The sequence below is a fragment of the Bactrocera tryoni genome, chromosome 2 (genome assembly GCF_016617805.1).
Source record: "Bactrocera tryoni isolate S06 chromosome 2, CSIRO_BtryS06_freeze2, whole genome shotgun sequence".
Taxonomy (NCBI): domain Eukaryota; kingdom Metazoa; phylum Arthropoda; class Insecta; order Diptera; family Tephritidae; genus Bactrocera; species Bactrocera tryoni.
The window spans coordinates 62,341,332-62,355,317 of record NC_052500.1 but is presented as its reverse complement, the minus strand read 5'-3'; the positions used below and the strand labels follow the sequence as shown (position 1 = coordinate 62,355,317).

At 34.2% G+C, this 13,986-nt stretch overlaps 1 protein-coding gene across 1 annotated transcript; it reads right to left on the bottom strand.

Moving 5' to 3' along the window:
• LOC120768826 lies at positions 1–716 on the bottom strand. Its single transcript, XM_040095578.1, has 3 exons — positions 617–716; positions 384–546; positions 1–295 (listed from the first exon to the last, which is right to left on the bottom strand). Exons 1-3 carry the CDS (start codon positions 639–641, stop codon positions 1–3), a joined length of 483 nt encoding a protein of 160 aa, XP_039951512.1. The 5' UTR covers positions 642–716.
• Positions 717–13,986: the final 13,270 nt, after the last annotated feature.

The following is a 13,986-nucleotide window of genomic DNA, read 5'->3' as shown; positions in this document are numbered from 1 at the left end:
TTATTGCATTATTTCAGATTTAAGCTCAGATTTGACATTCTCTGGTAATTTTTCCATTTCTGATTGAAAATATAAATAGAAAGGATCCTGTGGCGCACTTAAAATACCTGATGCTAAGGTACTCAGTTTTTGCAAGGCTGTTTGCATTTCGGTGTCAAAAGTTCCATGTTTTGGCTTCTTGCGTTTAAATGTTGGGGTAGATGAAGATTCATCCATGGAGGAGCTTATGACTTCAGGATCTCCGGCCATTTCGTCAAAAAGTTCTTGCATGCCAGTGTAGTTTGTAGTTGTTGGTCTGTAAATATATTCATGAAATTTAATACCTACGCGTTTCTTACACAATTTACTTTGGACTTGGTCATGAAACTAACAACAAAACTTACTCCTCATCTTCTACATATTTCCGTAAAAATTCCATTTTTGATAACAAAAAAGTATCCATCTGCTTTTGTACTCGTCTCGCGCTTCCACTTGGGACGTTACTGCTGGCAAGCGCGTTTTTAAATTTAATTCGGGTTCGTTTCCACAGCACTTGCACTTCATCCTCTACATAATAAAATTAATCAACACATACTTATTAAAGAACTAAGTATTTAGTAAATATAGCGCATCTTACTTGGCAATTCAAGTGCGTCCGCCATTTCACCCCAAGCTATTTGCTTAAGCTTATTATTTTTGTACTCTTTTTGGCTGAGATCATACAAGAAGGTGTACTTTTCCTTTGCACTTCTGAAAAAAGCTTTTTGAGTAACGCAAAATCTGAAAACGATTGACTTTAATTAAATGCTTAATAAATTGTAATAAATTTTAATTACTTTGTCCAGCCGGCGAAGACATTGCGAACTTTTGATGAAAGTTGACAACAGCTGACAATGGTTTACATGGTTGCCTACATGTAAATTTGTAGTTTTTATTCCAAATCGTACATCCAATTTGGCTGAAAATTACAAAAACATGAGTAATGGCAGTCCTGATCATCAAGTTGTCCGGACAGAAAATCAAAATCAAATTGATTCGAACAAAGAGAGTTCAGCACATTTTGGTTACGCTCTCACTGAGACAAAGTGGGAAAAGAACGTGTAAAATTTCCAACAAAAGTTGTCCGGACAAGAACGATGAATCCGGCTTTAAAAAAAATGCTTTCCGTTCCGCTATGCGCGGTATATATGTAGGGGTGGACTCGTATTTATTATAAGAAAAGTGTTTATTTTACAAAGTGTTGTTATTTTATTTTACATAAAATGTTCTTATTTTATTTTACATGAAATGTTCTTAAAAATGTTTTAGCTTTAATTTCAACTGGCACCGTGCTCGTCCGCGTGTCGACTGACTGTCCTTTTCAAAGTCTTCGTTACTTGTTTCTTCATCGCTACTCGTTGTCTTCGTCGCTACTCGTTGTCTATTGCGATCAGCGTTGCATGTTACTGTCCGTACGTTCGCCCACTTCTAGTCTGTCCTTTATTCGTTCCCACATATGTATATAAAACACAACGTGTTGGTTTGAGTGCGGTAGTACTTGCTACTAGTGTCCGACCGATACCAAATTTTTAGCCGATGCCGATGCCGATTAATGGGCCAGAAAGCAAAGAATCGGCCGATGCCGATTCTAATTCCATAAAAAAATACCTGAATATTAATTCATAAGGATATGTATTTAGTAAACAAATAACATCACAAAATCAAATTTATTTTTATTTATCCAATAACATATTAACTTTTTAATACATAGTAGTTTTCTTATTTTGTAAAACATAAATATAAATTTGGGTATATTTGTACTCATAGTAGTAACTTCTTCTGACTAGATACATATCGTAGTCGTGGGAGTCCCAAAGCTTATTATTATGGGAACTTTTAGCGTGATAAGTTGATGGAAAAGTTCTGCTGTGATTAGCATCATTTATTGAACCTGCTTGTTCTTTCAATATCGTCTCGCACCTATTAATTTCTTCAATTGAGAAATATTTGGTTTCAAAGCGAGGATCAAGAACTGTAGAAACAAGCAACTCAGGATTTGTCTTAATAAACCCAAATCGTCGTAGTAAAGAGGCTGCTAACTTATCTTTTAGCATTGAAATTTCTGCCTCATCATCATCAGAATGATCTAGCTTTTTTTGCAACATTGCAATTAACGGAATTATTACAGACGCACTTGTAGAGTCATAGGACAAATCCTGAGTTGCCTGATAAAAAGGCTTTAGAATTGAAATTAGATTGCAAACGGTATCCCATTCGTTTGCTGTTAGAAAATCTACCAAACCTCGCTCGGCAATGTATAGGTTAATGGCGGCTTTCTGTTTATATAGACGATTTAACATCATATATGTGCTGTTCCACTTGCAAACAATGTCCTGGATTAAGGTATGGTTTGGCAAACCAATGGTGTCCTGAAATTGTTTTAAATATCGACAAGCCTGTTCACTTCTTTTGAAATGGCCCAAAATTTTACGACATTTCTGATTTAATTCTTTAATGTTCGCCATTTTTAAAATACTATCTTGAATCACTAGTTGTAACGTATGTGCGCAGCATCCTAACCACTTGACTTTTCCTAATCTCATCGCAGCTGTCATGTTGGCTGCATTGTCAGATACAGCAATATGGATTTTCGTTGTAATATTATATTCTTCGAGTATATTGTTTAATCCAGCTATTATATTTTCTGCTGTATGATCTTTATCTAATACGTTGGCTGCTAAAATAACTTTTAGCCTACGTGGCCCTTGAACAAAATGAGCTGTGAAACTTAGCAAAGAACACGTCTTCGTGGAATTACTCCATATATCTGTCGTGAAGCTTAGCCATTTGGCTGACGCATCAAGCTGAACTACTTTTTCTTTGACTTTTTCATATGTTTGCGGCATTAATGTTGTACGAAAAAACTTTCCACTTTTTAAACGATATCTGCTTACATTATTTGGATCTGCTATATTTAACCTTCTAAAAGCCTTCTACTATATTATAGGGCAGCATGTCGACAATGATCATGTCCATGATTGACTTATCGATTTGCGCCGCTATAGGATGGTCATCTGGGTAAAACGATTCATTTTTTTTCCTCAACAGATTTAGTATGGTTTCCTGAATATAGCTGCAACTTGGCTCATCTTCCTTTTGCTTCTTGTTGGAAGCGTTAAAACTTGTTTGTTCATTTTCATACAATACCCACTGCTCTTGATGAATAATTTGCAAATGTTTTTTTATATTTACCGTCGTCTGTTGTTTTTTTCTGGAATTTCCTAATGAAATTGTCTTTTGGCGGGTGTTGCACTTGGCTGTACTAACATTTCTTTCAAAAAATTTCCACATAGGATTTGGTCGCACCATTTCTCCTATACAAAATTCTATTTTAAAATACTTTCAAACAAAACTAAAATCTGTTACTTACCAAAATCTGCAAAAAAGTTCAACAACGAATTAAAGCTCAAACTCAATTGAAAACTTAGATATCTAGTTAAAGCGGAATAATGAGAACGATGCATGGAATAAGTTCATTACAGGGGACATCACATGAACTAATATTTTAAACTTTAAAATAGTTAAAAAAAGGTAAAATTTAAACATGGAATGGCATTCGAAATCAGTGCAAAGAAGCGACCAAATACGGCCGATGCCGATGCTGAATTTTGTGGCCGATACTGGCCGATGCCGATACCAAGGCCGATTAATCGGTCGGTCTCTACTTGCTACGCTCTGATCTCAAGCTGATCATTCACTGCGCTCGCCGATTACACACTGATCTTTATTAGTATAATCACTTATATTTATATTCTTAGAATTCTATGTGTAACGGCTTATAACTAAAAATGCTTTGACATTACGTTAAGTGATGAAATGCCAGAGCATTGAATTTCCAATTATTCTCATTATCAGAACAAATAATGGAATATTGAATTGTGCTTACTTATCAAAACAAATGATGTATTAATTTCTTATTAATTAAAGTATTCTGCTGACCAAGCAGTAATACCGTGGGAAGATACAATTTGTTTAGATTTATCATAAAGTGTCTGTGTGGCTGCTGCCGTTAACTCGCATAGAGAAATTAATATTATGTTAAAATCCACAAAACTTTAATACTTACATATATTTAAATTTTACAATAACCTATGTATGTATATTGTTTCCCAACTTCAACAACCCTTTGTTGTTTCTTATTCTTTTTAATAGTACGGTACAAGTTAATATTTAATTAACTATTAATTACGATTCACCTTCGTTTACAAAAATTAACATATTATAAAAATGTAACATAAAAGCGAAAGCTTACGTTATTATTACAGTTCAAATGTTCTTTTAGTTCCACTTTTTCTATTCAACTTGTTCTACTGTACTCATCTGCTTTTCGCTCCAACTGCAACACTTTGTCCAACCAGAGAACTTTAAACATAGAGAAGGTGTAGGTTCGAGAGAATTAAGAATAATATTTAGTTATTCTACAAAAAATATATTTTCCTTGGCTTCCTTCAAGGTTCCTTTATTCAAATATATATATTATATGTTTACACAATGAACAATAATACATTACTGGCTATGCCTAAGATTATATTCAAACTGAGGACAAGAGTTGTATGCGCGTCACTCTTTTATAGTAGTGCAGTCAACTCGTGTCGGCTTCTGATTGGCTAATTCCGGTGGCGTGATATCTTGGATGATGTCATGCTTGTTTACTTGTTGTTGGTCACGTGGTGACGGTACATTCTTGTATGAGGATGCCATTCCATGTGTTTGTGTGTTGATCACGTTGTATATGCCAATACCACAGGCTTGTTGCTAAGTAAGTCATACATATATGTATGGCTGGGTGTTGACTCCCCCTTCCTTTGGTGAAAAGATCTCCTGATCGTTTTATACACTGGGGTTATAGCATCTTTTTTTTAATAGATGCTCCATTCCTTGTTTCTTCAGGATCTGTTCGTATTGTTTCTGCTGTCTCTCTTGTAATCTTAGTGTTTTACATTTTATTAGTGCATAATACAATTTAAAGATAACATATAATAGAATACATAGTGTGGTTATTACAATAATAGTTATACAAATATTTCGTATATTACTGAATTGATATTTCGTATTTGCAAACATAATTTCTAATATTTTTATATCTTCTTGTCCGTGCGCTAAAATATACTTTTTTTTCTTCATCTTTATTATGGTATTGATTATTATTAATTTCAATTGTTTTATCAGATTTAACCGACTGCGCCAGTTAAGTATGTTAAGCGAGTTCTTTATTTCAGCAATTCAAAAATCGAACTAACTTATTCTAGTTACATTGAAATGCACATAGCCTACTTAAAGCGGATAGCGGGTGGATTGGTCGAGATGATAATATATATAATAGGAGATGGGAGACAAGGAGAAATAGATATTAAGTGTTGGGAAGCGTACGGAATATGATGTGTAGGGTGAGGGGAATATCTGGATACATAACAATATCTTCTAAATTTATTGAGGCAGAGTAGACATTTTTATTCTTTGCAAAGTTTATAGTTAACGTTAAATCCTCTAATTCTTTATGAATTTCTTGTAACATTGTATGTCGATTAATAGTTTTGTAATCGAAGGCTTCCAACAATTTCTCAAAGTGAGTATTAATCAGTCTTTGTTTATCATTGTTTTCTACTATGTCATTTATTTTTTCTTTAATTTGAATAACATCATAATGGTCTGGTACTCCGGTAACAAAGCTAAGTATTGAGCCTAAAAAATTTTTACTCCTAGGTTTCCTTCTGATTAACGACTGATTTTTTAATACATCTATTCTGTTTATTAGAGCCGTTTCATTACCTAAACATTTGTTTCCTTGAACCGAATGCATCGTAATGTTTTAATATTTTTGTTAAATTTACCATATGAAATAAATAATCTGATGTGTCGTAAGTGTACGTAGGATATGTTTCTGTTAATAAATATTTTTTGTCCTTTACGTTAGTTATTTGTATCGCGAGTGCTTCCTTTAACAGGAGCGTCATTATGATTATTCGGTACATTTCTAATATTATCTTTATGTATGACTTTATTTTTTGTTGCAATCACTGTATTCTCTTTATTTTCTTTCACAATATGTTTTATATATCTTTTGTTATATTTTTCGCGTCAACTTGTTTTTTCATAAATTGCTTGTCCTGGTGTATATTCCTTTAATATCCTTTTCCTGTTGTGATATTCTAGCATTCGCTGTTGACTGTCTTCGATGTTTTCCTTCACAGTTTCATCTGTATTCTTGTTAAACAATAAGTCTATTGGTTTCCTTTTTGTCACTGAATGTATTGTTTCATTATATTCTGCTGGAACTGCTGCTGTGTTTGTGGTGTTTGCCACTGTTGATGGCTTCGCTGTTGTACCCTCGGTACGTGTTCCAGTTGGTGATAATGCGAGTCACGCTGCATCGTTCTAGCTATCGCATGTGCTTCCATAAGATTGGTGCATGATCTTGAGCATAATGCATTCTTTGTTGCTGAACTCCTCAATCCTGCGATAAATGTTCTCACTGCCTCTAGTTGTATCTCCTTGGATAGAGCGCTGATCACATTTTCATTCTTGTGTGTCATCTCTATTTTGGATAATACTACGGTCAGCGCTTGGTTTAAGGCCAGGTTCCTCTAAAAAACGTAATTTTTTTCAATACATTCTATTTTTATTACAAAACATGTTGAGTAATCAATTTTTTTTACATATGAAAGTACATATGTATATTAATGCCCCTATTGCGGTTTTCAACCCAACTGCATTTCAGTCGAAGTTTAAAAATTCAGTATTGCCAACTTCAACTCAATCCGTCAAAAAATTGCGGTTGAAGTATATTTAGAACCTCTTTAATTACTAAAGATATCGTAGGTTGCGCCAACGCAATGTTAAAATCATTTCCACTGTATTTTTGATAACCACTGTCAGCAAGGAAACGCAGAGTTGCGCATAATTTTAAGATAGGAGGTATGGCCGTTCCTCGCACACGTTTGTGGAAATGTTCCTTCATCTCATTCAGTAAAAAACAAAATGCTTCTTTACTTAATCGAAAAGAACTTATGAATCTGCAACAAATATTATTAAAAAGCCACTCAATTGTAAAAAAACTATGGCTTTCTTTGCGTTTGGAAGCTCCAATGGATTTGAGTGATCACGAAGGCTTTTTCGTATACGTAGCACATCAATTTTGCCCCAATATTTTCGTAATTGTAATATAAATCAAAACTTATATCCATTTTTTATTTATTTTAATGTTTATTCACTTTTTCGCGAGAATTAATAACACTTGGGTTATTTTAGTCAAAAAAATATTTTAGTTCTGCATTGACAGCAGAACGCTCTTTATTCAGTTATATTTCAAAATACAAAGACGAAGCGTGTATGGTTATGCTTCTATATATATAATATTATACATATAAATTGTCGTTCTGGATAATGGTGATGGTCCTCCGGCTCGAAGGACCATGTATTTTTCATTAACTCACCGTTTTTTCTGTGCACTGCAAATGCTTTTATATTTTCTCACTCACCTTCACGATCACTACCAAATTTGTTTTGTAAAAAAAAAATGAAATTGGCGAATTGACGAATTGGTTTTAAAATGGGTATACGCGTGTATAGGTATATTGTATGTATTTTATCAGGATCTTCACAATTTGAATGTTAACGTTGTAAAAAGTAATAAGTAAGAAAAATGCTTATAACACTATGCACTGCCGAAAAACTGGAGATTAACTTCCGAATAAACTGGATGAAGAACTGGAGATTTAACTGCCGAAGAACTTGATATTGATTGCCGAAAAAACTGGAGATTTAACTGCCGAGAAACTGGATATTAATTGCCGAAGAAACTGGAGATTTAACTGCCGAAGAACTTGATATTGATTGCCGAAAAAACTGGCGATTTAACGGCCGAGAAACTGGATATTAATTGCCGGAAAACTGGATATTAATTGTTGGAAAACTGGAGATTTAACTGCCGAAGAACTTGATATTGATTGCCGAAAAAAAACTGGCGATTTAACTGCCGAAAAACTGGATATTAATTGCCGGAAAACTAGAGATTTAACTGCCGTAGAAACTGGATGAAGAACTGGAGATTTAACTGCCGAAGAACTTGATATTGATTGCCGAAAAAAAACTGGCGATTTAACTGCCGAGAAACTGGATATTAATTGCCGGAAAACTGTAGATTTAACTGCCGAAAAAACTGGATATTAAAGAAAAACGCTCGTTCGAGGTGTTTGCCCACGCGTACAAGTCGCGGTTAAAGTCGAAAGCGAAGTGAGTTGCAGTTGTTCTTTTGGTCCCCTTTTCTTTTTTTTTGTGTGTGGAATCAGCTGGATCTATCCAGGATCTTCTCCACTTCTTCGATATTTATTGCACCAGAATAAAAATTGTTATTTTTTGCAAAATTTATTGTTATTGTTAAGTCTAACAGTTCCCTGTGTATTTCCTGCAATACCATTCTTTGTTTAATGGCTTTAAGGTTAATCGTTTCTAATAATTTTTCGAAGTGTGAGTTTATTATTTGTTGTTTATTATTATTTTTTATGATATTATTTATTTTTTCTTTTATTTCTATGACATCGTCATTGTCTGGAACTCCAGTTATGAAGCTGAATATACTGCCTAGGAAATTTAATGCTCTTTTCTGTCTCCTTGTTAATAACTGATCCTTTAGTGCTTCTATCCTTTGTATGAGCATCGTATCTGCTATTTGCTCATTGTTGTGGAGTCCGTTTATGGATGTTGTTAAATTCACTATGTGGAATAAATAATCTTCGTTGTATATGTAAGATGGGACTGTTTGTGTTAAATATATTTTTTGTCTTCGACGTTCCTTATTTCGTATGTTTGTAGTTGTTTATGCAGTAGTAGTATTGTTATCAGCAATATCCATATTTGTTGTGTTGACATTGCGTATGTTATCCTTGTGTATGATCCTCCCCTTGGTTGTTAAGACTGTGTCCTCACGGTTTTATTTTACAATATGTTTTGTATAACGATGACTGGCTTCATCTTATTTATTATTTGTCCTTCTTGGAATTCTCTGTGTTTTCATGTATTTTTTTTTTTTTTCTACTATGACGGAATGTTGGTTCCTGTTAAAGAATACATCTACTGGTCTTGCTTCAGTTACTGAATGTAGTGTCCTGTTGTATTCTTTTACTGCCTGAAATATTTCTTCATCTGCTGTACTTTCCTTGTCTGCTGCTAATGTCCTAGCTATTTCTAGTATCGTCGAATGTAACCGCTCGACTTGTGCGTTCGATGTTGAATGATGCACTGCTGTGAGTGTATGTTTAATTTGCAGCCTTTTCATTAGTGCTGTTGTGCCGACGCCGCTGAATATATTTTCGTTATCTGTCATCAGTTCGGTACAGTTGGCGAATATTTGTGTGATGACTTCTTCTATTATTTCGTGGAATTGTCGCTTCAAAAAATATATTTCCCTTGGATTCCTTCAAGGTTCCTTTATTCAAATATATATATTATATGTTTACACAATGAACAATAATACATAACTGGCTATGCCTAAGATTATATTCAAACTGAGGACAAGAGTTGTATGCGCGTCACTCTTTTATAGTAGTGCAGTCAACTCGTGTCGGCTTCTGATTGGCTAATTCCGGTGGCGTGATATCTTGGATGATGTCATCCTTGTTTACTTGTTGGTGACGTGGTGACTGTACATTCTTGTATGATGATGTCATTCCATGTGTTTGTGTGTTGATCACGTTGTATAAATTAACGACTTATTAGTTACAAAGTCGTAAAAAAATATTTTTTGTGGTCAAATTGACCTTTATTGTTTAAAATCCAAATAACAACTAAACTAAATTTACAATTAAACATATTCTTAATATTGCCTAAATCTACTTGCGTTAGCACTTTTGTTTAACGTTCACTTATGCGGCGCATAGCGGATGTTGTTCCCAATTGTTTGTTTCTGCTGACTTGCGGCGCATGGCGGATGTTGTTCCCACTTGTTTGTTTCTGCTGACTAAACGTCTGGAATATTTCCTATTGGGGATAGTTGACGTCGGCAGTTATTGGTTTGTTTGTAACATTTCTGGTGTTAACTTATATGCGTGATGTGGTATTGGTTTCTTGCTAAGTGAGTCGTATATGTATGTATAGATTTCGCGCAGATTTTGCAGCCACCACTACTTTACACTTCTGAGTCACACTCAGATTACTCAAAATGAAATTCTCTGTCACCACTACTTTGGGCTGTTCGGATCGCGAGCAGATTTTGCAACCACCACTGCGTTACACTTCTGAGTCGCACTCAGATTACTCAAAATGAAATTCTCTGTCACCACTGCTTTGCGCTGTTCGGATCGCGCTCAGATTTTATGAAACGAATTTTCTGCGTCTGCGTTAATTTATAGCGGTACTTAAATAACGGGTCTAACGGTCCACTGCGCAGCTGTACAGTTTTCCAAAAATTTCGGAACTTCTAAGGACTGTACTTTGCACCACTTTTACGAACTTTTCGACACAAGTTCTAACGCAATTATCGTTTATAGTTTTCCCTCAAGAGGAAAACCCGCACATCCCACTTCTGACACCAATTTGTGGGTTTCGTTACCCTCTTCAGTCCACAATGCTTATTAAAATATGTCTCTTTTGGTTTGAAAATATTTATTAGTTTACTTTTATTTAAAAGATACAATCCGCTTTTAGTTACAACAACAACTTCTTCTTAATTACAAAAACGTTATTCTTTTCACTTTTAGTTAAAATATACAATAATCTTCACTTATTCTCTTCACTTAAATGTACAATTCGCTTATTAGTTCCACTTCGCTGCGCGAGTTAATCAAAATTGATTCACTTTATTATGTACTTTGCACCGTCAGGGCAAGTTCTTTTATTAATACAAAACTAAGACTAAGTACATTTTGATAATTTAGTGCTATTTATACTATTTTATGGTACTAGTTTCTATTTGCTGTCTGCTATATTATTTGAAGATAGACACACTATCTACAGTCGATTGTTTGTCGTTACAAACAGTCCCGAGAGAATAGCGTGTAGGAGATAACACTCGTTATGTGTGATACCATCTTTATTTCACACCATATATTGGAATTGCTTATCACTATTTGTTTATGCGTGGTTCGACATAAACAAGAGATGTTTTGGTTTTTTTTTTTGTGAAATGAAACGTTCCTTAACTCGCGAGTTAAGTGTGTAGATTAAATAAGAACACAAAGTTATATTTAATTTCACTCTTCTTTATTGGTTCTTCAGAACTAAACTGAAAATGTCAATGTCACTGCTATTTATACTAATAAAAATTGTTCAGCCGTTAAGCTGTTATACGATAACATATTTTGTATTTGTTCGAGCTGGTCAATGCTCGAAAAGTAATATAAACAATAATAAAGTGAACGACCCTTATGCAAGCAAATTGTTTAAGTGTCGCAACAATGGTGCGCTTCGATCATCAAGATGATCTATCAATACGCCTGCCGATTATACACTGCTCTTTATTAGTAAAAGCACTTATATTTATGTAGTATGTCAGATGGTAATGGAGTAAAACAACACCAATTGATTTATCTAAAATTAGAAATGTTTATTTTTAATGAACAAATTATATCACATGTGTTATAACTACTAACCTAAAATTAGAAAAATCGACAATTAAGGTTTTTTACTTCCAATACTTTAGTAGATCGACGTTGTATTACTTTAGTTAATTATACTAGTTATTTTAGAATGATGATTCAATTACTAATTAAGTTAATAAAAGTACGTTGTATAATTCTCTTTGTCATGAATCCCGTCTGTCCATACTCTCCTTCTGTTCGGTATCGTTCACACACCCAGTTATAAGGCTGTGTTCACATACTCAGTTATAAAGCTGCGTTCACATACTCAATTATAAGGCTGCGTTCACATACTCAGTTATAAGGCTGCGTTCACATACAGTATGCAAAGCTTACATTTATATTCTTATAATTCTATGCTTATTACTAAAGATGCTTTGGCATTACATTAAGTGATGAAATGCCAGAGCATTAGAGTTTCAATTATTCCCATTATCAAAACAAATAATGGAATATTGAATTATGCTTGCTTTTCAAAACAAGTGATGTATTGATTTCTTATTAATTAAAGTATTCTGCTGACCAAGCAGTAATACTCTAAGAAGATACAATTTGTTTATATTTATCATTAGATCTCTGTGTGGCTGCTGCCGTTATCTCGCATACCAGGGAACTGCAACGAGTAATAAATTTTTGTTTATACTTAAGTACTGATCCGTTACTCTGTCTGATTTTGCCAGTTCAGTTCATGTACACGAAACGAACTGTTTTCTTCAAATCAGCGATAGAGAACAACTTTGTATCACAAGCGATCGGCTTATACCTGATTTGTTTATGAACGCTCGTATCAGCAGAAAATACCCGAAGTGATGCATACTTATGCTTCAATGATTGAAATGATCGACAGCGTTCGGTTTGTATATCATCCCCTAAACACTGATTTACTAGTGCACTTTTGTTCTATTTCAAATACATCTGTTTGTATACATGGGCATCCGCAGAAAATGACTAAAAGGGGGGCAAATCTATTTTATTTTTATTTTTTTAATTTAATAAAAGCCTTCTTTTTTCTTCCGCGAATTTCATGAGAACCTTATCAATAAATTGCTTGTCGTCATTTACGGCTCTTCTGTGTATGCTCAACATGCAAAGACCTTCAAATAGAAAAAGAGTAATTAAAAAATAAAAAAAATAATAGTCATACAGAACAAACCATTTAAACAATTTTCAGCCATTATTGACATTTTCAAAAGCCATTATTAACGAGTCCAAATACGGAATGTAAATTGAAATCTTAAAAAATTCAACTACAGTCGTTGCTGGTTGATTGGCACGATAAACTTGACGGGCAACAATCCTTGGCAAGCTAATTTCAAAACCAAGTTGCAGGGCAATATTTGTAGCTTCGTCAAAAATGGATTTAAAAGTGCTGTCTGCTGTTTCTCTATCAGACTTGATTAATTGCACGATCCGTTTTATATGGTTAGCAATGGCAAGTATATCCAACTGCTTACTCTGGAACAAATTTACTGTTGGCTCCAAGATTGCTGAATAGTGCGAAATGATGCACAGATAGACAACGAATGTACTTTTAGCTGCACAACTTATCAGCTGGAAAGCAGTTTTCCTTGTTGCCTGGTTTCTTTCAAGTGAAAGTTTTTCTAAACCTTCTGTTATGGCCACAAAGTTATTTTTGAAAGCACCTACTTATGCTTTTGTACTTTTGTGACCAACGAGTTTCACATAAAAGTGGCAAATTTGGGACATGTTTTCTTCTAAGTGGCGATTCCCGGAAAAATGTAATTACCTCTTTAATAGCAGATTTGTCGTGTTCCGAATTTCTGCAACGCTGTTCAAATCATTGATCACTAAATTTAGCTTACGAGAAGCACAATGGAAAAACAAAGCTTTTTTATAAAAATCTTTCATAATTTTTTGCACGCCACCATCTTTGCCAGCCATTGTTGCACAACCATCATAACCTTGTCCGATGCATTTCTTAGGATCCAAACCACAGTTTGTAATGAAATGATGTATTGCACTTGCAATTGATTTTGCGTCCATATTGTCTAGCTCAACAAAGCCTAGGGAATCTTCACGTAACTCTGAAAATTCACTGCAGAAATATCGCACTCCAACAGACAATTGTTCTTCCCCAGCAATATCACAGCTTTCATCCGCTAAAATGCTAAACCCTTCAGCTTTATCAATGGAACGACAAATTGTTTCTTTGAGCAAGTCACCACAAATATTAATAATTTCGTTCTGAGTACGCACAGAAATGTACTTCGCATTGCCCTTAGCGTTTTCCAAAATTAATTTCAAATCTGCGTCCGCTGAATTTAATTGCAATTTAAGCAAATCCTTAAAATTGCCTAGTAGTACATAACAGTTAAATTATTATCTTAAATAAAAAAAATTAATTCCACTAAAATGCTCACCTTCATCATCTTTT

Excerpts from the sequence above, each read along its gene's own strand:
- LOC120768826 (XM_040095578.1), bottom strand. The coding sequence starts at position 641 with ATGGCGGACGCACTTGAATTGCCAA. Across the intron at positions 547-616 it reads GGACGCACTTGAATTGCCAA|AGGATGAAGTGCAAGTGCTG; the intron begins GTAAGATGCGCT and ends TTTATTATGTAG. Across the intron at positions 296-383 it reads AAATATGTAGAAGATGAGGA|ACCAACAACTACAAACTACA; the intron begins GTAAGTTTTGTT and ends ATATATTTACAG.